Source organism: Bombina bombina, chromosome 3, assembly GCF_027579735.1.
Source record: "Bombina bombina isolate aBomBom1 chromosome 3, aBomBom1.pri, whole genome shotgun sequence".
Classification (NCBI taxonomy): Eukaryota; Metazoa; Chordata; class Amphibia; order Anura; family Bombinatoridae; genus Bombina; species Bombina bombina.
The window spans coordinates 236912124-236939375 of NC_069501.1; the positions used below are offsets into that span (position 1 = coordinate 236912124).

At 39.3% G+C, this 27252-nt stretch overlaps 1 protein-coding gene across 3 annotated transcripts in view; it reads left to right on the forward strand.

The window, feature by feature from the left end:
* Positions 1–27252, forward strand: part of SMG6 (SMG6 nonsense mediated mRNA decay factor) — a 759224-nt gene that overhangs the window by 228297 nt on the left and 503675 nt on the right. For all 3 annotated transcript variants that reach the window (XM_053706210.1, XM_053706211.1, XM_053706212.1), the window contains exons 9-10: positions 13266–13327; positions 19640–19785. In XM_053706210.1, the coding sequence (XP_053562185.1) occupies positions 13266–13327; positions 19640–19785 (208 nt within the window). The remainder of the gene's footprint in view (positions 1–13265; positions 13328–19639; positions 19786–27252) is intronic.

Consider the following 27252-nt stretch of genomic DNA (forward strand, 5'->3'; position numbering starts at 1 on the left):
AGTCCAGACGTTTATTTGAGAATTCACTCGTGCCCTATTGTCCCGGGCCTTCCGCCTTGGGGAGGGCCTCTACAGTTCCCTGTGGGGGGTATCTGTCCCTGAGTGTTGTGCCTTCCGTTACAGGATTGCGCGCCTTCGCGTGTTGCTCAGACATGGTTTTTCTGTTATTGAATGACCCTATCTTTACCAGCTACGGGGAATTTCAGTCTGATAATTCAAATGGTGCACCTCATTAGACATGTGGGGATGAAGTAATCTCCTGATTGTCATTTGTTTCAGAACTTTCCCAGTTTTGTGTGATAGGGCCCCGTTTGGCTGGTCCTGCGGGTAGGCCTGTGCCTTTTTGGGCGTTAACCTCCGGGTTGCCTTATATTTTATTTATATCCCATGGATGTCATTTATTTGTTTTTGTTTCCTTCGGGAACTTTTTGGGATTGATACTCTTTATTACTTCTTCGAACGTTGTTGGACATGTTAGTCCTCTGCTGCTTGCAGTGGCCAGATCCAGGGGCATTGCAGTGGAGCCTTACCTGGACGACATCCTGGTTGCTCAGCCTCGCTTCTTCTTCTGCTTCAATCTCACGGTTGGAAGATTAACTCACAAAAGAGTTCCCTGGTTTCCAGCAACAGGGTGGAATTCCTGGGAACTATAATATATTTATATATTATATATATAATATTTCTCACAGATCAGTGGCGCAGAAAGCTGGCGTCCACCTGTCTTGCCCTTCAGTCCTCCTCAAGCCCATCTGTGGCTCAATGTATTGGAGGTGATAGGTCTCATGGTGTCGAGCATAGATGTCATCCCATTTGCCAGGTTCCACCTCAGACCTCTTCAATTGTGCATGTTGAGACAGGGGAACGGCGATCATTTAGATCTATCACAGTTGATATCCCTGGATGCTCGGACTCGGAATTCCCTCTCTTGGTGGATTTGTCTGGAGCAGCTGTCCATGGGGACATCCTTCTTGAGACCTGGGAGATTGTGACCACGGACGCCAGTCTGTCAGGATGAGGAGCTGTTTGGGGTGCCAGGATGGCACAAGGAAAGTGGTCCAGGGAGGAGTCTCTCCTTCCGATTAACATCCTAGAACTATGAGCAATCTACAATGCTCTGAAGGCTTGGCCTTCTCTGGGGTCGGTCAATTTCATCAGATTCCAGACCGACAGCATTAACTCGGTGGCTTACATCAACCTTCAGGGGGGGTATGAGGTGCTCCCTCACGATGAGGGAGGTGTCTCAGATTTTGGAGTGGGCGAAGTCCCACGACTGCTCGCTCTCAGCGATTCACATTCCGGGTGTGGACAACTGGGAAGCGGACTTTCTTAGCAGACAGTCCTTCCATCTTGGGGAATGGTCTCTTCACCCCGAAGTGTTTGCAGAGATTTGTCACAGATGGGGAACACCGGAAATAGATCTCATGGCGTCCAGACTCAATTGCAAACTACCTCGATACGGGTCGAGGTCCAGGGATCCCTGGGCAGTGCTGATAGATGCCTTAGTGGTTTCTTGGGGATTCAGCCTAGCTTACATTTTTCCTCAGTTACCACTTCTACCTCGCATAATGCAAGTATCAAACAGGACCTGGCCTCGGCCATTCTGATTGCTCCCTCGTGGTCGCTGAGGACGTGGTTTGCTGATCTGGTGGGGATGTCATCCTCTCCGCCATCGAAGTTACCCTCTCGCAGGGATCTGCTGTCACAGGGCCCCTTTCAGGATCAAAATCTGGATTCTCTGAGGCTGACTGCATGGAGATTGAACGCCTAGTCTTAGCCAAGTGAGGCTTTTCAGAAAGTGTGATTGATACTCTAATTCAGCAAAGGAAGCCAGTCACTCATCACATCTACTATAAGGTGTGGAGGACTTACTTGTCCTGGTGTGAGAAGCACGGATATCCTTGACATAAGGTAGTTCCCTAAAGGGACAAATTTCGGCATTATCAGTTTTGTTGCATAGGAGACTCGCTGAGCTCCCTGACATTCAATCTTTTGTTCAGGCTTTGTCTAGAATCAGGCCTGTCTTTAGACAGCCGGCTCCGCCTTGAAGCTTAAAGGGACACTGTACCCAAAAAATTTCTTTTGTGATTCAGATAGAGCATGACATTTTAAGCAACTTTCTAATTTACTCCAATTATCAAATTTTCTTCATTCTCTTGGTATCTTTATTTGAAATGCAAGAATGTAAGTTTAGATGCCGGCCCATTTTTGGTGAACAACCTGGGTTGTCCTTGCTGATTGGTGGATAAATTCATCCACCAATAAAAAACTGCTGTCCAGAGTTCTGAAACAAAAAAAAGCTTAGATGCCTTCTTTTTCAAATAATGATAGCAAGAGAACGAAGAAAAAGTGATAATAGGAGTAAATTAGAAAGTTGCTTAAAATTGCATGCTCTTTCTGAATTACAAAAGAAAAAATTTGGGTACAGTTTCCCTTTAAACTTAGTCCTTAAGGTCTTGCAGAGGGTTGCGTTTGAACCTATGCATTCCATAGACATTGAAATTGTGTCCTAGAAGGTTCTCTTCTTGTTGGCTATTGCATCTGCACGCAGAGTATCTGAAGTAGCTGCCTTGCAATGTGATCCTCCTTATCTGGTGTTTCATGCGGATAAGGCTTCGCACTGGGTTGGGGTTTCTCCTCAAGGTGGTGTCTAACCGTAACATCAATCAGAAAATAGTGGTTCCTTCTTTGTGTCCTAACCCTTCTTCTTCAAAGGGGAGGTTACTTCATAACCTGAATGTGGTTCGTGCCTTGAAGTTCTATCTTCAGGCTACAAAGGATTTCATACAGTCTACATCTCTTTTTGTGATATATTCTGGGAAGTGCAAGGGGCAAAGGGGCCTCTGCTGCTACTTTGTCTTTTTGGTTAAGGAGCTTGATTTGCTTGGCTTATGAGACAGCGGGATATAAGTCTCCTCAGAGGATCACGGCTCATTCAACTAGAGTTGTGGCTTCGTCTTGGGCCTTCAAGAATGAGGCCTCTATGGAGCAAATTTGTAAGGCGGCTCCCTGGTCCTCCTTACACACTTTTTACAAATTTTTACAAATTTGACATTTTTTGCTTCTGTGGAAGCTGTTTTTGGGAGAGCGGGTTTGCAGGCTCAGGCTGTGGTGCCCTAAGATTAGGGTCCGCCTTTTACCCTCCCGGTTTCATTCAGTGTCCTCTAGAGCTTGTAATATGTTCCCAATAGTAATGAATGAATCCGTGGACTCTCCAACCCCTTTATATGGGAAAACATAAATTATGTTTACCTAATAATTTAATTTCCATCGATGGGAGGAGAGTCCACGGCTCCCACCCATATCTCCATTGGGCTGCCCTAAATTTAGTCATCTTCTGGCACCTTTTTTACCCTGATATTTCTCCTACTGTTCCTGGTTCCCTCGGCAGAATGACTAGGGGATGAGGGAAGTGGGGGAGGTATTTAAGCCTTTGGCTGGGGTGTCTTTGCCGCCTCCTGGTGGCCAGGTTCTTAATTCCCAATAGTAAAGAATGAAGCCGTTGACTCTCCTCCCCTCGATGGAAATGAAATTATCAGGTAAGCATGCTTTATGTTTATAGAGGTTAATCAATTTTATATTGTGCCTTTTCTGCCCTTTGGGATTAACTATTTCTGTGCTTTAGGAAACAAGGCAAAAGCTGCACTCTCATGTAGGTGATAAAACTTTATTAAAAGGACAGTCTACACTAGAATTTTTATTGTTTTAAAAGATAGATAATCCATTTTATTACCCATTTCCCAGTTTTGCATAACCAACACAGTTATAATAATATACTTTTAACCTCTGTGATTATCTTGTATCTAAGCCTCTGCAAACTGCCCCTTTTTTCAGTTCTTTTGACAAACTTGCAGTCTAGCCAATCAGTGCCTGCTCCCAGATAACTTCTTGTGCATGAGCACAGTGTTATCTATATGAAATACGTGAACTAACACCCTCTAGTGGTGAAAAACTGTTAAAATGCAATCTGAAAGAGGTGGGCTTCAAGGTCTAAGAAATTAGCATATGAACCTCCTAGGTTAAGCTTTCAACTAAGAATACCAAGAGAACAAAGCAAAATTGGTGATAAAAGTAAGATGGAAAATTGTTTAAAATTACATGCTCTATCTCAATCATGAAAGTTTATTTTGGCCTGGACTGTCCCTTTTAATAAGCAACATTTGGAGCCTCCTGTCCCCTTTTCAAGCTTATTTGCTTCATTCTATCTCTTAATACGTTTAGAAGGGTGATCCTGTTACTTTAACCTCTTCTAAACAGGGTTTTACTGTTCTTCAGAGTGTGCAAGAGTTTTTACATACTCACTTGCTCCCAGGAGAGTTCATCTGAACTCTCTCCCAATCTTAAAGGGACATTATACACTAGATTTTACTTTGCATAAATGTTTTGTAGATGTTCCATTTATATAGCCTATACAGCTTTTTTTATTTTTTAAAATGTATAGTTTTGCTTATTTTTAAATAACATTGCACTGATCTTCAGACTCCTAACCAAGCCCCAAAGTTTTAGAAGAATACTGATGTATACCTACTCCAGCTTGCTCCTGTTTGTGTAAATAGTCTTTTCATATGAAGGGGGGGTGTCTGGGTTTTTTTTTTTGCTATAGAACCACTTGCAGTGGGTGTTCCTGCTTATCTTTTTAACAGAGCTAAACTGGGAGCTTTTTTTTTTTTAAAGTTTTATACTGGATTTTTAGATCTGTATCTGTGCATTTTATTCTTTATAGTAGTGTCTATTACATGCAGTTAAATGAAAATTGGTGTATACTATCCCTTTAAGTATAATATTCACTCTGGATATTAGTGAAGTTTAAGCTTGATTTCCTCCAGCTGATGTTTGCAAGGATTTAAAGGTGGTCCTTCTTTGGCCTTCAGTTCATCAGGGACTTCCCTTTTTGGAGTGGCCACACTTCTGACTACTCTGAAGACTCTTATTGTCTCTCTCTCTGAATCTTGGGACCCAGCTGCTGTGTCCTTTTATTTCAGACTTGAGCATATTCATGACTTACTGCGGGAAGCTTTAATTGCTTTAGAGGTAGAGGATTGTTTTGCTACAGTCAATTAGCCTATTTAGAGGATTGATAAAAAAAAAATAGCTCCTAAGCAGCCTTCCTCGTTTCCAGTGCCTGACTCTTTCTTTCTTTCTAAAATTATGTCTAAGGAATGGCAGAAACTAGGTATTCCTTTTCATCCATCTACCAAATTTAAATCAGTTTCCCCTCCCCTCTGTTAATACAGATTGGAACACTGTTCCTAAGGTAGATGAATCTATTTCCACTTTGGCCAGGCGCACCACTATTCCTTTGAAGGTTCGCTCCACTTTTAATGATCTGTTAGATAGAAAGCTTGAAGGTTTTCATAGGCGATCCTTTCAGCCTGTAGGATTTATGTGTAGATCTGCACTCAGTGTAACCTGTTTGGTGTGATAGTCTCTACAAATTTGATTCAGGTGAAACCACTCTGAATGAGATTCATGATTGTATTAATTTCAAATTCCTTTTATTTGTGATGGATGTTTTTTTTTTGTTTTTTGTACCTTTTGAAAATATAAGGCTCAGAAATATTACCCCTTTGCCCAGAGTTCTGGCTTTTCCAAATCCTCTTGGGTAATCTAACTCTTCTTGATCCAAACAGTTCAAGAAGTCTTACCCATAGGTGTTGCCCCCATACTACTTCAGTTTTCCCTAGGTAGCTGATTAAGTCCCTAGGAATTGCAAATCATTTCCCAGGGGTTTCAAATAGGTTTTTGTTCAAGGCTTCCTCTGGCAAAATTCTTTCTCAAGTGCCCCAAGATCCTTTAAAGGCTTTGTGTGAGGGATCTGGAATTAATGGGAGTGACTACTCATGTTTCAACTTCAGTATTAAACCAGGGGTTGGTTTTAATTAAATCTCTTTAAAGTACCAAAGACATTAGTACATTTCGTCCTATTTTGGATCTCAAGATATTGAACAAATTCCTGGAAGTCCCTACTTTCAAGATGGAGAGATTTCACATTTTACTTCCTTTAGTGCAGGAGGGTCAGTTTATGTAAATGCAATGGATTTAAAATATGCTTATTTGCATATACTTATACACAGGGATCAGGTCAAGTTCCTGAGATTTGCTTTTCTAGACAAGCATTATCTGTTTGTGACCCTCCCTTTTGCTCTGGTTACAGCTCCCAGAGTGTTTACAAAAGTATTAGGAGTGCTGCTGTCTATAGTTAGAGCTTAAGGAATTTCTGTAATTCATTTCTTGGACTACATTCTGATTCAGGCTCCTTGTTATCTGGCTGTGTCTCACACTTGGATCTTCAGTTGCTTCAGAGTCACGATTGGAGAATAAATCTTTCTAAAAGCTCATCAACTCCTCAGACCCGTGCGTCTTTTCTTGGGTTCATCATAGATTTCATAACTGTTTTTGTCTCTGACAGATCAGCACAGACTTAAACTGCAATAGGCTTGTGCCCTTCACCAGCTGAATCCTCCCTCTTCCATTGCATATGCTGCATCATTTGAATGGGGACCACAAGGATCTGCCTCAGAGGATTTTGTAAGATCGCAAGGCAATCTTTGGCTTGGTGGCAGACTCACCAGTCCTTTGTTCAGGTTGACCCCTTGCTTCAACCAGTTTGGATAGTATTCTCCACAGATGCCAGCCTTTTAGGTTGGGGTGCAGTCTCTGAGAACGCAGGTAATTTTGTCTCCTCAGGAGGTGAGGTTGCCAATAAATATTCTTGAATTTTGTGCAGTCTTCAAGGCTCTTTAATGTTGGCCCAACTTCACACACATTTTTTCGAAGGTTCCAGTCAGACAATGTCACAGCAGTGGCTTAGGTCAATCATCAGGGAGGAACTTGCAATTCCTTATTGATAAAGAAGTGTCCCACATCATCAGTTTGGCACAGCACCATCATTGCAGGTTTCCTGTCATCCACATTCCGGGTGTGAACAATTGGGAGGAAGACTGTCTCAGTCGCCAGTCTCTTAACCCAGGGGAATGAGTATCTGAATCAGGAAGTTTTTGACCAAATTGTGAGACATTGGAGTCTGCCAGAGAGAGATCTCATGGGTTGTCACTTGAATCAAACACTGCATCAGTATTGTGCAAGGCCTTGGGACCCTTGGATGAGCATATTAGATGCCCTAGTGATCCCTTGGTCGCTCAACCTAATTTACATTTTTTCTTCATTGTTTGTGTTGCTTTTATTATTAACAGACAACAGGTTGCTTTCAAGAGTGATAGCCAGAATCAAGCAGGAACAGGCCTCAGCTATTCTGAATTTGATGGCATGGCGGTGGAATGCTGAATTCTGTCTCAAACAGGTTATTGATACCCTGATTTAGGCTAGGAAACCTGTTACCAGTTGTATTTATGATAAAGTCAGGAAAACCTTTTTTGCATGGTGTTCTCGCAAAAGATGCCATTGGAATTATTTTAGAGTTCCTAGAATCCTTGATTTCCTGCAGGAAGGCTTAGATAAAGATTTATCAGCCAGTTCATGGATGGTCAGATTTAGTCTTTTTTTTTTTTTTTTTTCACATTAGAACATTTGTTAAAATGACTGACTTTCAGGCCTTTGTTCATGCTCTGATCACAATTAATGCATACAGAAAGAGAAGTGCTCTACCAGGAGCTAACAGCTTAGTAGCTTGCTCTATGGCAGTTTACCACCTAGGAGCAGCCTCTTTTAGCTCAATTGTACTTTTCACAGAGGAGAACTTTCCTGAAGGATATGACTGATATGCTACAGTAAGCTTCTCCTTTGTGAAAGGCATAGTGTGCTAAAAGATTGTACCCTAGGATAGGAGTAAGGAGGGACTAAGCAAGGAAGCTTTTTCCAGCTTCGGTTCTGAGCCCAGTTGAGTGTGTCTCTATTTTTCTGTTTTGTATGGAAATATTTTTAGGTCTCCCTAAGAGTAAAAGGGGCAACCAGACATTGGACTCCTTGCACACAAGCCCTTGAGGGATCCAGCTACACCTCACTGATGAGGCCCATAGAGGTCCGAACTGTACATCTAGGGTTTGTTGTTTTCTCTTGTTCAGAGGAGATTAACCTGGTATTTAGGGGCTAGACTGTCATTTTGCAGGATCAGACTGATACCCTACAGGGAATTTCTCCTTTGTGAAAAGCATAGTGTGCTTAAGGATATTGTACCCTGGGAGTAAGGAGGGACTAAGCAAGGAAGTTTTTTCCAGCTTCTGTTCTGAGCCCAGTTGAGTGTGCCTTTCTATTTTTCTGTTCTGATCAGAGTTAAACTAGTTATTTGTCCAGTTTCTCCTCCTTGGAATCTTAATCTGATTTTGAGGGTTCTTCATACTCTTCATTTTGAGTTGATGCATGGTTTAGACTTTCAGCTTTAGTCCTGGAAGGTTCTTTTTTCTTTTACCTATTTCTTCAGCTAGAATTGTCTCTGAACGTTTAGCTTTTCTTTGCCATGCAAACCTCCTTTTCTGATTTTTTTTTTTTTTTTTTTTTTTTTTTTAAATCAGTATAAGGCTGTTCTTCGCACTAGCTATTCTTTTCTTCCTAAGGGTCTATCTACTTGATTAGAGTGAAAAGAGATGGAATTCTATATGACTTGAATTTGCTTTGCTCTTGCGTCTTAAACATGTCCAGTTCTTGTGGACTAAATTTAAGAAACCATGAGTTTAGGCTTGCATTAACAGACTGAGTAGCAAGTGTCCAACCTAAGGCCCATGGAGCCTAACTGCCTATTCACTTTTTTGGCATTTTCCCCAATGCTTTTCTACCACTCCCCATTTGTACCTGCTTCTTTAGCATCCCCAGATTGTCTTTTTTTCTAGGTCACTGTGTGTGGGCCGGTCTGTCTTAGTTTTTTTATGCTTGTTTCTACAGAAGCACAAGTAAAAGCATCTAAAAGTCTGGGTCCATCACTAACTGGTTTTATTGACATGTAATAAAATATTGTAATTGATTAATATGTATTCGTGAATGCATTATTTAGTACTGAGAGAAATATTCTTTTTATCTTTGGTACAAATGTAAATAATATTTCCATTAATATGAATATCCTTTTCACACATAATTTGCATAATGTATGTTTCAAAATTGATGCAATACTATATATTTAAAGGGACAGTCAACAACAAAATTGTTAGTATGGTAGAAATAACTAAAAAATATAAACCAAGAAAAAGCTCAGCTCAGATTCACAGTAGTATTTATTTGTGCAGCATCCTCGCGCTATAAGCAACACATCAACATAAATTTGAATAAAACACATCATTAAAACATAGTCCACTCATCTTTTCTCTTTCACTGCCTCATCAGCTATCAGCTTTCTGAGTTCCAAGCTCCCGGATTCCAACAAATCATGTTTGAATCGAATGTGGCCTGGAGCTTGGAACTCAGAACGCTGATGAGGCTGTGCTTGTTAAGCTGAGACTGAAGGATGAGTGGACTATGTTTTATTCAAGTTATGTTGATGTAATTGTTACTTATAGTGCGAGGAAGCTGCACAAATACTACTGTAAATCGGAGCTGCGCTTTTTCTCTGTTATATTTTTTAGTTATGTGTGAAATATAGATAACACTGCTCTCTCCTGTAGGATGTGGATGGCACTGCACTAATTGGCTAAAAAGCAAGTCAATAGATAATAAATAGCCATGTGACCAGGGGGGGCTGTCAAGAGGCTTAGATACAAGGGCATCACAGAGATTAAAAGGATATTAATATTACTGTGTTGGTTTTGCAAAACTGGGGAATAGGTAATAAAGGGATTATATATTTTTTTAAGCAATAACATTTTTGGAGTATACTGTCCCTTTAATTCAAAGGGTAGCATCCTAACACACCTGTGAGATCTATTAGTAGGTTCCTGCTAATACTTTAATAGTGCTCCTGTTAGGGTATTTGAAGAGCAACCTTCAGTTGAAATGCCTTTTTTGTAATCGCTTTATGAGCCAATTTGTTATAAAGTAGTTTTCCTGAGTGCTAAAAAACTTTTCCAGCTCAAATTGCAGCCAAGCTGCATAACACAGACTGAAGAGATTTTATAAAAACAAATGGTTATCATTCAACAACAATTATATCAAGCTAACTTGATTACAGAAAAGAACAGCAGCTGCATCCACAATTCAAGCCCAGGTGAACCAGGAATGCCCAACCCAAGTAAGTAAAAGCCCACTCAAAAGCTGAGTAGCATAGTGCCGTCTTCTTGGGAGAGTAGCAATCTCTAAACACAGTGCAGGGTGTATCTGAAGAGCAAGGGGAACTAATTTACTTGGCTTTTCCATCCACTGTCACTGGACCTCAACCCCATTAAACATCTTTGGAATATTTTAAAAGGGAAAAGTCCGAACACACTGACATCTCTAAAAACTCCTGGAAGCTCTAAATGAGTGTTGGAATAATGTGGATTGTTAAATACTGTACACACTTGTGGAATGAGTGCTAGATAGTTAAAGGGATGGTAAAGTCACACACTTTCTTTCATGATTTAGGTGCAATTTTAAACAACTTTCCAAATTACTTATATTATATTATTTGCTTTGTTGTCTTGGTACTGTTGAAAAGCATATCTAGGTATTCATTAGCTTACCCAGTGTATTCATCTAGCTCTCAGTAGTGCGTTCTAAACAAAAGAATACCTATGTAGTGAATAATGCTTTGCCTACTCATCCACTATGTAGTGAATAATGCTTTGCCTATTTATCCACTATGTAGTGAATAATGCTTTGCCACTCTGTGAACCCTTTACCTCTGAACCATAACAATTCTCACTTTTCCTTGCTATACACTTAAAGGGACATGAAACCCAAAATTTTTCTTTCATGATTTAGAAAGAGCATACAATTTTAAACAACTTTCTCATTTACTTCTATTATCTAATTTGCTTCATTTTCTTTATATTATTTGCTGAAAAGCATATCTAGATAGGCTCAGTAGCTGCTGATTGGTGGCTGCACATAGATGTCTCGTGTGATTGGTTCACCCATGTATATTGCTATTTCTTAAACAAAGGATATCTAAAGAATGAAACAAATTAGATAATAGAAGTAAATTGGAATGTTATTTAAAATTGTATTCTCTACCTGATTCATTAAAGAAAATTTTGGGGTTTAATGTCCTTTTAAGTGGCTATCGGCACACTGACTCATAACTAGCTGCTCTGTGTCATTAAAAGGCTGTTGAGATGTTGAAATGTTATGCTTACTGTGAATCACAAAAATGTATGCAAATAATTTATGGCCAACACATGAGGCCTTGAAGACTGCATATATATTAATGGCTGTTAAACAAACATACAAATAATATATTTCCTAAAAATGACCGGGCCACAGAGCCAGATTTCAGGGTACACTCTACCAGATGTTCTATCCTTTAGAAGGCTCTTTGAAATTGTGGCCCCAGGGGCAGAACTTTTTTCACTTTCTACAATGAGATTTATTTTTAGTGAAAATGTTTCTGCAGATCTTTTTTAAATTAAGTTTCATTTTAAATTAGGCAGTTACATTAAAGCACCAGCTCAACTGCAATGTATTGACTAAAGGTAGCAGTTAAACATTGCACAATTTTGTTACTCTTTTAAAATGTCTCTTGAATAAAATGGTTTCCTCTGCTCTTGGTCTAACATCTCATAATTGTATGGTAAAAATGCAGTAATACGTGCATTGCTCATAATAATGTCTTACATTCAGCAGTCACAGCTTTTCAAACTGGGAAGGGCTGGTGGGGAGGGTTTGAAAATGTCCCTGAGAGACAAGTCAATCAATGCACTGCCTCTTTGCTCTTTATTTATTTGACTGTTCTCAAACAGCACTTCACTCTGGCTGCATTGTGTTAAAGGGATACTAAACACATTTTTTTTCTTTCATGATTCAGATAGAGCATGCAATTTTAAGCAACTTTATAACTTACTCCAATTATCAATTTATTCTTCGTTCTCTTGCTATCTTTATTTAAAAAAGCAGGAATGTAAAGCTTAGGAGACAGCCCATTTTTGGTTCAGTACTTGGGTTATGTTTGCTTATTGTTGGCTAAATGTAGCCACCAACAACAAGCAATCACTATCCAGCATGCTGAACCTCTAATGGGCTGGCTCCTAAGCTTTACATTCCTGCTTTTTAAATAAAGAGAACAAGAGAACGAAGAAAAAAGGATAATAGGAGTAAATTAGAAAGTTGCTTAAAGGGACACTGAACCCAATTTTTTTCTTTCGTGATTCAGATAGAGCATGCAGTTTTAAGCAACTATCTAATTTACTCCTATTATCAAATGTAATTCATTCTCTTGGTATCTTTATTTGAAAAGCAAGAATGTAAGTTTAGATGCCGACCCATTTTTGGTGAACAACCTGGGTTGTCCTTGCTGATTGGACAGCACCAATAAACAAGTGCTGTCCGTGGTTCTGAACCACAAATGTGCTGGCTCCTTAGCTTAGATGTCTTCTTTTTCAAATAAAGATAGCAAGAGAATGAAGAAAAAGTGATAATAGGAGTAAATTAGAAAGTTGCTTAAAATTGCATGCTCTATCTGAATCATGAAAGAAAAAATTGGGTTCAGTGTCCCTTTAAAATTGCATACTCTATCTGAATCGTGAAAAAAAAGTATTGGGTTTAGTATCCCTACACAGTGCAGCCAGAGCAAAGCGCTGTTTGAAGAGAGCATCCTGATGTGACTGCAAAGTGAAAGCTCTAACTGTTCCTGCATGTGTACCGTTCGTTCTGCAGACACGTTGCATTTTCTGAGATGACATCTCAGATCACAGGTTGTTTTGGCCACCAACCGTAAGTCCACAACATTTTTAGTTATACTTTTTCCCGGGGCGAAAAAAACCCAAAAACCTGTGGCACACATTGTTCTGCAACATTGTATTTTGTTCTTTTTTTTTTTTTTTTTTTGTATGTGTGTAATGTCTAGCGATTTATCATTTTTATTATTTCTTTATGTTTTACTTACATGTCTCTGGGTTTTAAGATTATTTGCAACATTGCCACAAAAACAGTATTTTGTTAAGAGAGAAAATATTTTTTTTTTTCGTCTTCCCATTTTCAGGCTTTATACAGCTGTTAAGTGCTTATGTACTCAGCCTCCAGCAGAGGCCACTGCTACCCTTAAACAGTATTCTCACTGCTCCTTACAATGGCATGTGCCCATCCCAGCATGTGTGCGAGATTCAGGGCATGTCATTCATTTCCCATCTCCAGCCATTCGCCCCCACATCCCCAGGCCAGGTTATCTCAGCACCCGGGACTTCACTCCTTTCCCAGAATGTCGAAGGTTTTATTGTTTCTCTTCTTTAATATTTTTTTTCTTTCCCATGCAGCTGAACAAACGCTTCCTGCTCAGCTTCCTGCATGCCCATGGGAAGCTCTTCACCAGGATTGGGTAAGTGTGCTGGATCTGTCTCTTATTTTCCGACATTATGCATCTCTTTGGAATGTGAGCAGCTTTGCAGCCAGGCTGTGTTTATAGATGAGGACACAGTGGGTGAAGAGCCCTCTCTGCTCCCTTGACATCTTTGTTGAATGATGTTTTCAGTTGGTTATGAGGATGCTGAGCCAAATCCTGATATCAGCTCTCTTATCCTAAGTGTTACCATGACAGGATGTTTCTGCTCCCTGGATTCTGTATGATATTTTACATTACTTCAACACTGGTACAACCGGTTTCTGTCCAATGAGCATTACAAATTATTTCTCCTTTAAGTATTCTTGATCATCTATAATTTTGTGCTGACTGTGTTACAATGTACCACATTGTCTCCTTTATCCATTTTATGTTTGTTGTAGCTCTTGTAGATGTACATGGCCCAGTGGCTTCCTGAAGATTTCTACTTCTTTGTTGTGGAAGGTTTTTCCCCCCATAATGCTTTGTGACCAACTTTGGAACAGCAAGTTTATGTATATTTTTCAGGACAGTGTCTTCATTTTTATAAGTTACACTATCCGTCTTTAACCTTTTGGCTGTCAGAGAGGTCTTCAACACTTTGCTGTGGATGAAATGTTACTTTGCAATTAATTGTCAAGGGGTAAAAAGTGCAAGTCTCAATTTTACTTAACATACCTCTTTCGCTACCAGGAAACTAAACTTGCCAAAAAATACTGGAGAAGTTTTAGCATTTTTTTCTATCACACCATTGAAACAGAAATAGAGCCTTGTTTTATTAATCTATAAAAATTTTATATATATATTTTTGTAGAAAACCCAAGGTATTGATCTAGCCACATTTTGGTATATTTCAACCAACCATTTCACCACCAAATGCAATCCTAAAAAATTAAATTAAATCGTTAACTGTTTCACAAATGGTAGGGTTTCTGACTGCACATGTGGTATGTAAATTCCATCATAACAGAAATGGTTGTAAAAACTTATCTGGGATCCCCTTTGTTCAGAAACAGCAGACATGCATGGCTTTGCCATTGGTTTTTGTTAATTAGGCCACTAATTGAAGCTGCACTCCACACTTCTGAAATTCCTAGCAGTGAAGGAGATAATTAGTTTGTGGGCAAGGGTAATATTATATTGTAGGCATTACCTTGAACACTTCCCTCCTTGCTAATGCCTCCCAAAAAGCTCTCTCCCCCTCCCCCACCTAGTCATCACCATCTTTGGTACTGGCAGAGAGTCTGCCAGTAAGCAGTTTTGGTGGTAGTGATTTTTACCAACTGCTTACCACCATGTTAGGTACTGACAGAAAGTCTGCTAGTATGAAGTTTTAGTGCTTTTTTTATTTTAGTTTATATATGCTGCAGTGTAGGATTTCCTTTACACTGACACATCCCTGATCCCTCCCAAACAGGTCTCTAACCCACCCCTTTCCCAATGGCCACCACATTGTTTACATTAATGTATTTTTTAATTTATGTTTTTAAGTTATTAATAACATGCTTTCTGTAGTGTAGTTTTTCCCCTCCCCACATCCTCCCTCCAAGCAATCGTGTGTAGGGGCCCCCTTCCCCTCTCATTAACCTCTTTACCGCAGTGTAGGGACCCATCCCTCCCTCTCTCCTAATATTTATTTCTGTAGCATAGAGAACCCTCACCTTCCTCCCCCTCTGGCAATGAGCCGCTCGCCTGCCTGCCTGCCTCCTTCCTTCCCTCCCACACCACCTCTGGAGCAGATACAGACAGTATCAGATAGTAATGGACTGCAACATACATTACAGTGTTGGTCATAGGTACTACATCAACACAGTACACAACAAGGAGTAAAATAAGATTTCCTGTGATAAAATCTCTACATTTTTCTTCTTCTGTTACATCAGTAGCCACAGAGACTGTAGTTAGACTCCTGAGTTTTGCATAATCTGCCTGCAGTTACCACATTCTAGAGTGATTTCTAGTTGGCCTTCATGACCCTGTACGTTTATTTAGAGCTGGGATAGTTGTTTAATATTGTTTTTCTATTGTATGCAGCTGATAATATTGGTTCATGATGCTCCACTCAGTAAAAAAATGTAAACAATTTAGTATTATATAAAAGCTGTTTAGTATCCCAGTGCTTGATGGGATAGGCTATCTTCTTCATATCCACCCCATCATATGATTTCTAATTATGGGGCAGTTGCAGTTAAGGATTTAAATCTGTTCTTTTATGTTAGTTTTTCCCTGATATTTGTGTGAAATGTACCTGATGTAAACTTTCTGAAATTTCAGAACATCTCACAATAAATTAAACATTTACAGAGGAGCTCTGTGGGTTACCAGAGGTTGCTCACTAATAACCTCTAGCATCCTCTTCAACCTCAACAGATAAGTCATTTTCAGTAGGGACTATAGAATATTGTGGCTTATGACTCTGGTACTGTAGAAGTCTCTCCCTGTGTTTATTGTACTTCTGCACTGCAACGTTTATGAATAGCTCTTGCAGTACAAGAACCACCTTGATTTATTCATTAGTATACAATAAGGGAACAGCAGTTTTCAGCCTGATGCTTTATTATAGGAATTGCTGGTAATGTCTGACAGTGAGACCTGAAGAATGAGATGTTTAGTCGAGTTTTTAGCCTAAGACTTGTCTACCCTTCAAGCTGCCATCTTTTCTCATCCTCTTTAAAGGGACAGTAAACATTGTAAAATTACAAGACGTTGATGTCTTGCTATATGATACTATTTTAGCTAAGACTAAACATTTTTAAAATAAAATAACATTTTATTTTTTTATTTTATTTTTTCTCAGTAGCCAAACTCCATCTACCACTTGCCTTATTTGGAGGAGCCAAAGACAACAAGATTAGCCAAGATTATAAATTTAGTATAAAGTGCATTATTTTGCAGCTGAAGCCAGTTGGGGAAAAATGCACAGTAGGGTTATCCTTAGAAGTTAGCAGTGTTTATTTTTACATCTGAGAATGAGAAAATCCATAACTTTCATATCTACATCACAAGAAAAGAGTTGGGAAATAAATAATGACATAATGCAAAGTAATTTTATTGAGCAGAATTTAATATATTATCGTAAAATCTTAAGGTGTCTGTCCCTTTTAAGGACAAGACGTGCAGAAGTACAATTGGCAACTAGTTTTACAGTAGATCATAGAAAGAATTTGGGTCTTGTGGGTTTGATTTAATGACCACAGTGATCAATGTAACATCACATATTCTTTTAACCTCTGGGCTGCCAGAGATGTCCATGTATTACATTAAAATGTGTTGCTACTCCTTTAGCAGCAAAAAGGTTAAGGTTCAAATGGCTTTATTCCACTCTTAAAGGGACACTGTACCCAACATTTTTCTTTTGTAATTCAGAAAGAGCATGCAATTTTAAGCAACTTTCTAATTTACTTCTATTAATTTTTCTTCGTTCTCTTGCTATCATTATTTGAAAAAGAAGGCATCTAAGCTTTTTTTTTAGTTTCAGTACTCTGGACAGCACTTTTTATTGGTGGATGAATTTATCCACCAATCAGCAAGGACAACCCAGGTTGTTCACCAAAAATGGGCCGGCATCTAAACTTACATTCTTGCATTTCAAATAAAGATACCAAGAGAATGAAGAAAATTTGATAATAGGAGTAAATTAGAAAGTTGCTTAAAATTTCATGCTCAATCTGAATCACAAAATAATTTTTTTGGGTACAGTGTCCCTTTAAGTTACATAGAATTTTATAGATTGGTAGTTGCATCAAAATCATGTATTATATTTAAAAAAAAATAATAATCTCCATAAATCATGTAATGAATGTCATGTAAAATAATTAAATTATTTACGCCTATTGCATGAATACGACTTAAAGGGACAGTCAAGTCCAAAATAAACTTTCATGATTCAAATAGGGCCTGTAATCTAAACAACTTTCCAATTTACTTTATCACCAATTTTGCCTTGTTCTCTTGGTATTCTTAGTTGAAAGCTAAACCTAGGTAAGCTCATATGCAAATTTCTTAGACCTTGAAGGCCGCCTCTAATCTAAATGCATTTTGACAGTTTTTCACCACTAGAGGGTGTTAGTTCATGTGTGTCATATAGATAACAATAAGCTCACGCACGTGAAGTTACCTAGTAGTCAGCACTGATTGGCTAAAATGCAAGTCTGTCAAAAGAACTGAAATAAGGGGGCAGTTTGTGATTACCTTGTATCTACGCCTCTGCAGAGGTAAAACGTATTTATATAACAGTGTTGGTTATGCAAAACTGGGCAATGGGTAATAAAGGGATTATCTATATTTTTAAACAATAACAATTCTGGTATTGACTGTCCCTTTAATTATTGTCAATTAGTAATCTGCTCATAGTTAAAGTGACATGAAACCCAAAATTTCTCTTTCAGGATTCAGAAAGAGCATACAATTTTAAACATCTTTCTACTTTTTACTTCTTTTATCAAATTTTCTTCATTCTCTTGGTATCTTTTGTTGAAACACAGGGACTTATGAGCATGCCTATTTCTGGAGCACTATATGGCAGCAGGTTGGCAAGAATGTTCTACATTTCCAAGAGCAGTAGATGCAGCCCTATTTCCTGCCATGTTGTGTCACAGGCACCTAATCTCTTCAGCGATGAACAAAGCAAACATATAATAGAAGTAAATTAGAATCTGTTTTTAAAACTATGTCCTTTGTCTTAATCACAAAATTCATTTTTAGGGGTTTCATATCCCTTTTCATCCATGTAAACTAGAATGCCTTTTAACAAAGTAAGGGACGTGATAAGACTGAAACCAATAGAATAAAAACCTTTTCTTCCTAAGTAGGCGCAATATCAGTAGTAAGTTGATTGTGGCATTATACTAAAAAGCAATAGAAAAGTAGTGTGAGTGCGTCCGTCAGTGGAATCATTTGAGAGAGAGTTGTACATGCAGATATAGGAGGATTTATTGGATACAGTTTCACAAAGCATTGTAGTACATGGTATTACAAAGTAGTACATCCATGTACTGCTAACATATTTGTTACCCTGGGTGAATTTGCATGAGGTTTATGGGACATCTGTTCCTTTTTGCGAGGCATTTATGAAAAAAGTGGGAATCCTGAAACGTTGTATTTTTGGTAAATATTAAGCGATTTGTGTGCAGTTATAAATATTTGATGACTACCACGTTAAACAAACATCAACATAAAATGTTAATGTTCATAAAATGATTTCATTTTGCATAGTAAAAAAACTGCAATGCATGTATTTTTTTTCTGCTTTTCCTGTCATTTATATTTGATAATTGCTTTTTCCCACTGTCCCCCTAAGATGGAATGCTTTCAGGTGCTTTCAGAACCCTGATACTACTCATTGATGCTGCACAGTGGTTGGTTGATATGTTCAGGAGCTGATTTGTTTCAAATGAGCCACATCAGAGGGGCTAAGATTGTTACATTATGTTGAGGGCATCGATCACTGGTCTGCAAAACAATGCAGGGTGACAGTTGTAAATGCTTTTTAAAACCGTTAATTTAATATTGATATATTTTGCAATGCAGCATAATTTCTGGTGCCTATATAAAAAGGGATTTTAAAATGTAGATGACTCATACCCCATTACAGTGGTTATTAGGATGTCTCATTTGTTAACTAACAGTGTATGTATAACAGTTTCTGTGGATAACTGCTATATTAGGTTTGAAATGTTGTGCCTCTTATTTTGTTCTTTTGTGCCTATTATGTGCCTTATTTATTTTTGCTGAATTTGAAGGAATTATTTGGTTATGTAAATAAATAGATTATATTTAAGTGTTATGTATGATATTATGTATGATATATGTGTGACAGATGTTTATATTTCATGAAATTAGGCAATCTATTTATGTACTAATTGATATGTACTTTTTGTGAGTGGGATTATAGGTATAAATGTGCTTAAAACATCCTTTTTGATTGGTTTGCAATAAAAGTGCTCATGTTACATTGAGTTGCATTTAATGGTATATGAAACCCACATTTTTTCTTTCATGATTCAGATAGAGCATGCGATTTTAAGAAACTTTCTAATCTACTCCTATTATAAATTTTAGTGAAATGTGTATTCACTTGCTCATTGTAGGTTCTACCCTTTTTTAAAAGATTAGTTAAGCCGAAAGGGTACAGGCTTTTTAACTACCTTGTATCTCATCATTAATAACCTTACAAATCTTATTGTAAGTTTAACTCCATGACCCCATAAGAATATATTTTATGTATTATATTTGTGCATTTAATTTATATCTAATAAAGGCAGCTATTTTGTCTCCTTGGTATTGATGGTGCCTATATTTCTTTTTTTACAGGATGGAAACTTTCTCTGAGGTAGCAGAGAAGTTCCTAAAGGAGTTCCAGGCTTTGCTTCAGCACAGCCCATCCCCAATTGGCAACACACGGATGCTGCAACTCATGGCCATTAATATGTTTGCTGTGAACAACTCACAAGTTAAAGGTATAAAAAATTGTCCTTTCAGGGCTTTAATGGGCTTTGCTTTTGTGATTCAGATAGAACATGTATTTTTAAACAACTTTTCAATTTACTTCTGTTATCAGTTTTACTTTATTCTTTTGTTCTCCTTTATTGAAGGAGCAGCAATTCACTACTGGGAGCTAGCTGAACACATTGGTAAGCCAATGACCAGGCATATATGTGCAGCCACCAATCAGCAGCTATCTCCTAGCTCCTGAGTCTACCTAAAAGTCTACTTAAAAGTGATGCAGCATAACAGGAAAAAGCTGACAAGAAAATATCACCTGAGCATATCTCTATGTAAAAGAGGAAGATATTTTACCTCAATTTCTTCAGCTCACCCGAGTAAGTGTTGTGTAAATGGTTATATACTTCAGCTGCTGTCCAGCTGTAAATTGAAAAAAAAAAATAGCCCATCTGCAGTGTTGAGGTAATGCTTTCCCTTTGCTGTGATCTCATGAGATTTCATAGAACTTATTAAACTGTATAGGGAAATAAGATGACTGTACCTGCACATGAGATGCACACTCCCTAGCTTGTCTTGGGACAAGCATCCTGACTGGCTGCTTCAAGTCTCTTTACAGTGGCGTGGGAATACTTAGGAAGTTTGAGGTACAATATCTTCCTTTTTTACATGGAGATGTGTTCAGGTGATTCTTTCAAGTCCGCTTTTTACAACTGTGCTGCATCACGTTCTTTTGCTTCAACATTTGGGTATCGTTCCTTTAAGTATGCAACGTACATCAGCATTTTAAACACTGAACTTGGTCAGAGATCTTAAGGAGCTTTTATCATCTGGTAATGACTCCATTTAATTGCTGACATGATACAAGAATGTGTATGGGGTGTGGACAAGGTAATATTGTGTTGGTCACTGTTGTATGACTTAATGTTGTGTTGGTCACTATTGTATGACTTAAGGGACCCTTAAAGGTGAGGGGTTACAATTAACACGTTTATTACATACAATAAATTTAAAAATGTGGATCCACAATCATAAACATATACAATTGCTTAAAATTACTTTTACAAATGTCCTTGAAAATGTTCTTAAAATTTATGTGTGGCGTTAATCCATAAACTAGATATTGATAGTAGTAATAATGTATGTTGATTGCTTGAAATTAGCCTGCTACCTCACACTGGATACAATTTGAGAGGTGATCAGGAATTGACACAGAGGGTGTATAACCACTTGTGCTTTTAGATTTTTTTTTACTTGTGCTAAAATATATATATGATCTCAGGTCCCAGTTGACACCTATGGTGTATGCTGGTTATAAAGCTGTGAGCAAGTTGCAACTGCTCCAAACTTCCAAAAGTTGTTGAGTTGAAAATGTGATAAAAATTGCACATGCAGAAAAAAGTGTACACTACATTGGTGTACATTAATGATTGCAAAAATTGTGAAAAAATGGGTTAATTGAAACAGGTGAAAAACAGGTAATCCAAAGTTAATAAAAATAAGTCAGTGATTACTCCAAAGTTTGAAATAAATATAAATCAGTGTGTCCCAATAAAAGTGAAAAAATACAACTTGGATTAAAAAAACAAACAAAATAAAAAACACAACTTGGTAAAAAACACAAAGTAAAACTTGTTTCCTGAAGGTGAGAAATCCGGTGATGGAAATCTGGTTTGATTCTAGTGGTCTCTCTCTTGTCCAATTTGGACTCTGCTGCAGTGTCCTTTAAATAAGGAATTGAAAATGAGCTTACCAGCTAATAGTCAACGCGTTTCGGCCCCTTCAAGGCCTTTCTCAAGACTGGTAACTGTCCCTGGGACAAGCATCCTGACTGGCTGCTTCAAGTTTCTTTACAGTGGGGTGGGAATACTTAGGAGATTTGAGGTACAATATCTTCCTTTTTTTACATAGAGATGTGTTCAGGTGATTCAAGTCTGCTTTTTACAGCTATGCTGCATCACTTTCTTGTGTTTCAACATTTGGGTATCATGTTCCTTTAAGTATGCAATGTGCACTAGCATTTTAAACACTGAACTTGGTCAGAGATCTTAAGGAGCTTCTATCATCTGGTAATGACTCAATTTAATTGCTGACGTGATACAAGCCCCACTGGTACTCTGGGCAGCTGCAGTATTTAGGAATGCTGGTGCACTGAGAATATTTAGCTGTGCTTCACATGCATGTGCAGAGAAAAACAGTGATAACTTTTATGTCCCTTTAAATGGACATAAAACACAAAATGCTTTTCGTGATTCAGATAGAACATACCATTTCTCTTGTTAGGTGTATCCAGTCCACGGATCATCCATTACTTGTGGGATATTCTCCTTCCCAACAGGAAGTTGCAAGAGGATCACCCACAGCAGAGCTGCTATATAGCTCCTCCCCTAACTGCCATAGCCAGTCATTCTCTTGCAAGCTCTCAACATAGCTGGAGGTAGTAAGAGGAAAGTGGTAAAATATAGTTAGTTTTTTCTTCAATCAAAAGTTTATTGTTTTTAAATGGTACCGGTGTTGTGCTATTTTATCTCAGGCAGCATTTAGAAGAAGAATCTGCCTGCGTTTTTCTATGATCTTAGCAGAAGTAACTAAGATCCACTGCTATTCTCACATATGTCTGAGGAGTGAGGTAACTTCAGAGGGAGAATGGCGTGCAGGGTATCCTGCAATAAGGTATGTGCAGTTAAGTTTTTCTAGGGATGGAATTTGCTAGAAAATGCTGCTGATACCGGATTAATGTAAGTTAAAGCCTAAATACAGTGATTTAATAGCGACTAGTATCAGGCTTGCTATCAGAGGTATATACTCTGATTAATGTGCAATATAAAACGTTTGCTGGCATGTTTAATCGTTTTTATATATGCTTTGGTGATAAAACTTATTGGGGCCTAGTTTTTTCCACATGGCTGGCTTTATTTTTGTCTAGAAACAAAAGGTTTACACTGTTATAGTATAAAAGTTACAGTTGGTGCAGTTAAAATTACAAACTGTGACATTCAGCTTCCCTCAGCAGTCCCTTGCATGCTATAGGACATCTCTGAAGGGCTCAAAAGGCTTCAAAAGTAGGAGCTGTGGCAGTTGTTATGACTGTTTAAAAAACATATTTTTCGTTTTGTTAATCTGTTTTTTGTATTAAGGGGTTAATCATCCATTTGCAAATGGGTGCAATGCTCTGCTAACTTGTTACATACACAGTAAAAATTTTGTTAGTTTAACTGCCCTTTTTCACTGTTATTTCAAATTTTGGAAAAATTTGTTTTCTCTTAAAGGCACAGTAACGTTTTTTTTTTTTTTTTATATTGCTTGTTAACTTGATTTAAAGTGTTTTCCAAGCTTGCTAGTCTCATTGCTAGTGTGTATAAACATGTCTGACATAGAGGAAACTCCTTGTTCATTATGTTTAAAAGCCATGGTGGAACCCCATAGGAGAATGTGTACTAAATGTATTGATTTCACTTTAAACAATAGAAATCAGCTGTTATCTTTAAAAGAATTATCACCAGAGGATTCTGACGAGGGGGAAGTTATGCCGACTAACTCTCCCCACGTGTCGGACCCTTTGACTCCCGCTCAAGGGACTCACGCTAAAATGGCGCCAAGTACATCAAAGACGCCCATAGCGATTACTTTGCAGGACATTGCGGCAATCATGGATAATACCCTGTCAGCGGTATTAGCCAGACTGTCTGAATTCAGAGGAAAGCGCGATAGCTCTGGGGTTAGACGTAATACAGAGCATGCAGATGTTTTTAAGGCCCATGTCTGATACTGCGTCACAATATGCAGAAGCTGAGGAAGAGCTTCAGTCTGTGGGTGACGTCTCTGACTCGGGGAAACCTGATTCAGATATGTCTACTTTTAAATTTAAGCTTGAGAATCTCCGGGTGTTGCTTGGAGAGGTTTTAGCTGCTCATAATGACTGTGACACAATTGCAGTGCCAGAGAAATTGTGTAGACTGGATAAATACTACGTGGTGCCGGTGTGTACTGACGTTTTTTCCAATACCTAAAAGGTTTACAGAAATTATTACTAAGGAGTGGGACAGACCCGGTGTGCCGTTTTCCCCCCCTCCTATTTTTAGAAAAATGTTTCCAATAGACGCCACCACACGGGACTTATGGCAGACGGTCCCTAAGGTGGAGGGAGCAGTTTCTACTTTAGCAAAGCGTACCACTATCCCTGTCGAGGACAGTTGTGCTTTTTCAGATCCAATGGATAAAAAATTAGAAGGTTACCTTAAGAAAATGTTTATTCAACAAGGTTTTATCCTGCAGCCCCTTGCATGCATTGCTCCTGTCGCTGCTGCTGCGGCGTTCTGGTTTGAGTCTCTGGAAGAGGCCTTTCAGACAGCTACTCCATTGACTGAAATACTTGACAAGCTTAGAACACTTAAGCTAGCTAATTCTTTTGTTTCTGATGCCATTGTTCATTTGACTAAACTAACGGCTAAGAATTCTGGATTCGCCATCCAGGCGCGTAGGGCGCTATGGCTTAAATCTTGGTCAGCTGATGTGACTTCAAAGTCTAAATTACTTAACATTCCCTTCAAGGGGCAGACCCTATTCGGGCCTGGTTTGAGGGAAATTATTGCTGACATTACTGGAGGTAAGGGTCATACCCTTCCTCAGGACAGGGCCAAATCAAGGGCCAAACAGTCTAATTTTCGTGCCTTTCGAAACTTCAAGGCAGGTGCAGCATCAACTTCCTCTGCTACAAAACAAGAGGGAACTTTTGCGCAATCCAAGCCGGCCTGGTAATCTAACCAGGCCTGGAGCAAAGGCAAGCAGGCCAGAATGCCTGCTGCTGCCTCTAAGACAGCATGAAGGAACGGCCCCCTATCCGGCAACAGATCTAGTAGGGGGCAGACTTTCTCTCTTCGCCCAGGCGTGGGCAAGAGATGTTCAGGATCCCTGGGCGTTGGAGATCATATCTCAGGGATATCTTCTGGACTTCAAAGCTTCCCCCCCACAAGGGAGATTTCACCTTTCGAGATTATCTGTAAACCAGATAAAGAAAGAGGCATTCTTACGCTGTGTGCAAGACCTCCTAATAATGGGAGTGATCCATCTAGTTCCACAGATGGAACAAGGACAGGGATTTTATTCAAATCTGTTTGTGGTTCCCAAAAAAGAGGGAACCTTCAGACCAATTTTGGATCTAAAGATCTTAAACAAATTCCTCAGAGTTCCATCGTTCAAAATGGAAACTATTCAGACAATCCTACCTATGATCCAGGAGGGTTAGTACATGACCACAGTGGATTTGAAGGATGCTTACCTTCACATACCGATTCACAAAGATCATCATCGGTTCCTAAGGTTTGCCTTTCTAGACAGGCATTACCAGTTTGTGGCTCTTCCCTTTCGGGTTAGCTACAGCCCCAAGAATTTTTACAAAGGTTTTGGGGTCTCTTCTGGCGGTCCTAACACCACGGGGCATAGCAGTGGCCCCTTATCTAGACGACATCCTGATACAGGCGTCAAACTTCCAAATTGCCAAATCTCATACGGACATAGTGTTGGCATTTCTGAGGTCGCATGGGTGGAAAGTGAACGAGGGAAAGAGTTCTCTATCACTCCTCACAAGGGTTTCCTTCCTAGGAACTCTGATAGATTCTGTAGAAATGAAAATTTACCTGACGGAGTCCAGGTTATCAAAGCTTCTAAATTCCTGCCGTGTTCTTCACTACATTCCGCGCCCTTCGGTGGCTCAGTGCATAGAAGTGATCGGCTTAATGGTAGCGGCGATGGACATAGTGACATTTGCGCGCCTACATCTCAGACCGCTGCAATTATGCATGCTCAGTCAGTGGAATGGGGATTACACAGATTTGTCCCCTCTGCTAAATCTGGATCAAGAGACCAGAGATTCTCTTCTCTGGCGGCTATCTCGGGTCCATCTGTCCAAGGGTATGACCTTTCGCAGGCCAGATTGGACAATTGTAACAACAGATGCCAGCCTTCTAGGTTGGGGTGCAGTCTGGAATTCCTTGAAGGCTCAGGGATCGTGGACTCAGGAGGAGAAACTTCTCCCAATAAATATTCTGGAGTTAAGAGCAATATTCAATGCTCTTCTAGCTTGGCCTCAGTTAGCAACCCTGAGGTTCATCAGATTTCAGTCGGACAACATCACGACTGTGGCTTACATCAACCATCAAGGGGGGACCAGGAGCTCCCTAGCGATGTTAGAAGTCTCCAAGATAATTCGCTGGGCAGAGACTCACTCTTGCCATCTATCAGCGATCCATATCCCAGGTGTAGAGAACTGGGAGGCGGATTTTCTAAGTCGTCAGACTTTTCATCCGGGGGGGTGGGAACTCCATCCGGAGGTGTTTGCTCAATTGGTTCATCGTTGGGGCACACCAGAATTGGATCTCATGGCGTCTCGCCAGAACGCCAAGCTTCCTTGTTACGGATCCAGGTCCAGGGACCCAGAAGCGACGCTGATAGATGCTCTAGCAGCACCGTGGTTCTTCAACCTGGCTTATGTGTTTCCACCGTTTCCTCTGCTCCCTCGACTGATTGCCAAAATCAAACAGGAGAGAGCATCGGTGATCTTGATCGCGCCTGCGTGGCCACACAGGACCTGGTATGCAGACCTGGTGGACATGTCATCCTTTCCACCTTGGCCTCTGCCTCTGAGACAAGACCTTCTACTACAAGGTACTTTCAATCATCCAAATCTAATTTCTCTGAGACTGACTGCCTGGAGATTGAACGCTTGATTTTATCAAGGCGTGGCTTCTCCGAGTCAGTCATTGATACCTTAATACAGGCACGAAAGCCTGTAACAAGGAAAATCTACCATAAGATATGGCGCAAATATCTTCATTGGTGTGAATCCAAGAATTACTCATGGAGTAAGGTTAGGATTCCTAGGATATTGTCCTTTCTCCAAGAGGGTTTGGATAAAGGATTATCCACTAGTTCTTTAAAGGGACAGATTTCTGCTCTGTCTATCCTTTTGCACAAGCGTCTGGCAGAGGTTCCAGACGTCCAGGCATTTTGTCAGGCTTTGGTTAGAATTAAGCCTGTGTTTAAACCTGTTGCTCCTCCATGGAGCTTAAACTTGGTTCTTAAGGTTCTTCAAGGAGTTCCGTTTGAACCCCTTCATTCCATTGATATCAAACTTTTATCTTGGAAAGTTCTGTTTTTGATGGCTATTTCCTCGGCTCGTAGAGTCTCTGAGTTATCAGCTTTACAATGTGATTCTCCTTATCTGATTTTCCATACAGATAAAGTAGTTCTGCGTACAAAACCTGGGTTTTTACCTAAGGTAGTTTCCAACAAGAATATCAATCAAGAGATTGTTGTTCCATCATTGTGTCCTAATCCTTCTTCAAGGAAGGAACGTCTTTTACATAATTTGGACGTAGTCCGTGCTTTAAAGTTTTACTTACAAGCGACTAAAGATTTTCGTCAAACATCTTCCCTGTTTGTTGTTTACTCTGGACAGAGGAGAGGTCAAAAGGCTTCGACAACCT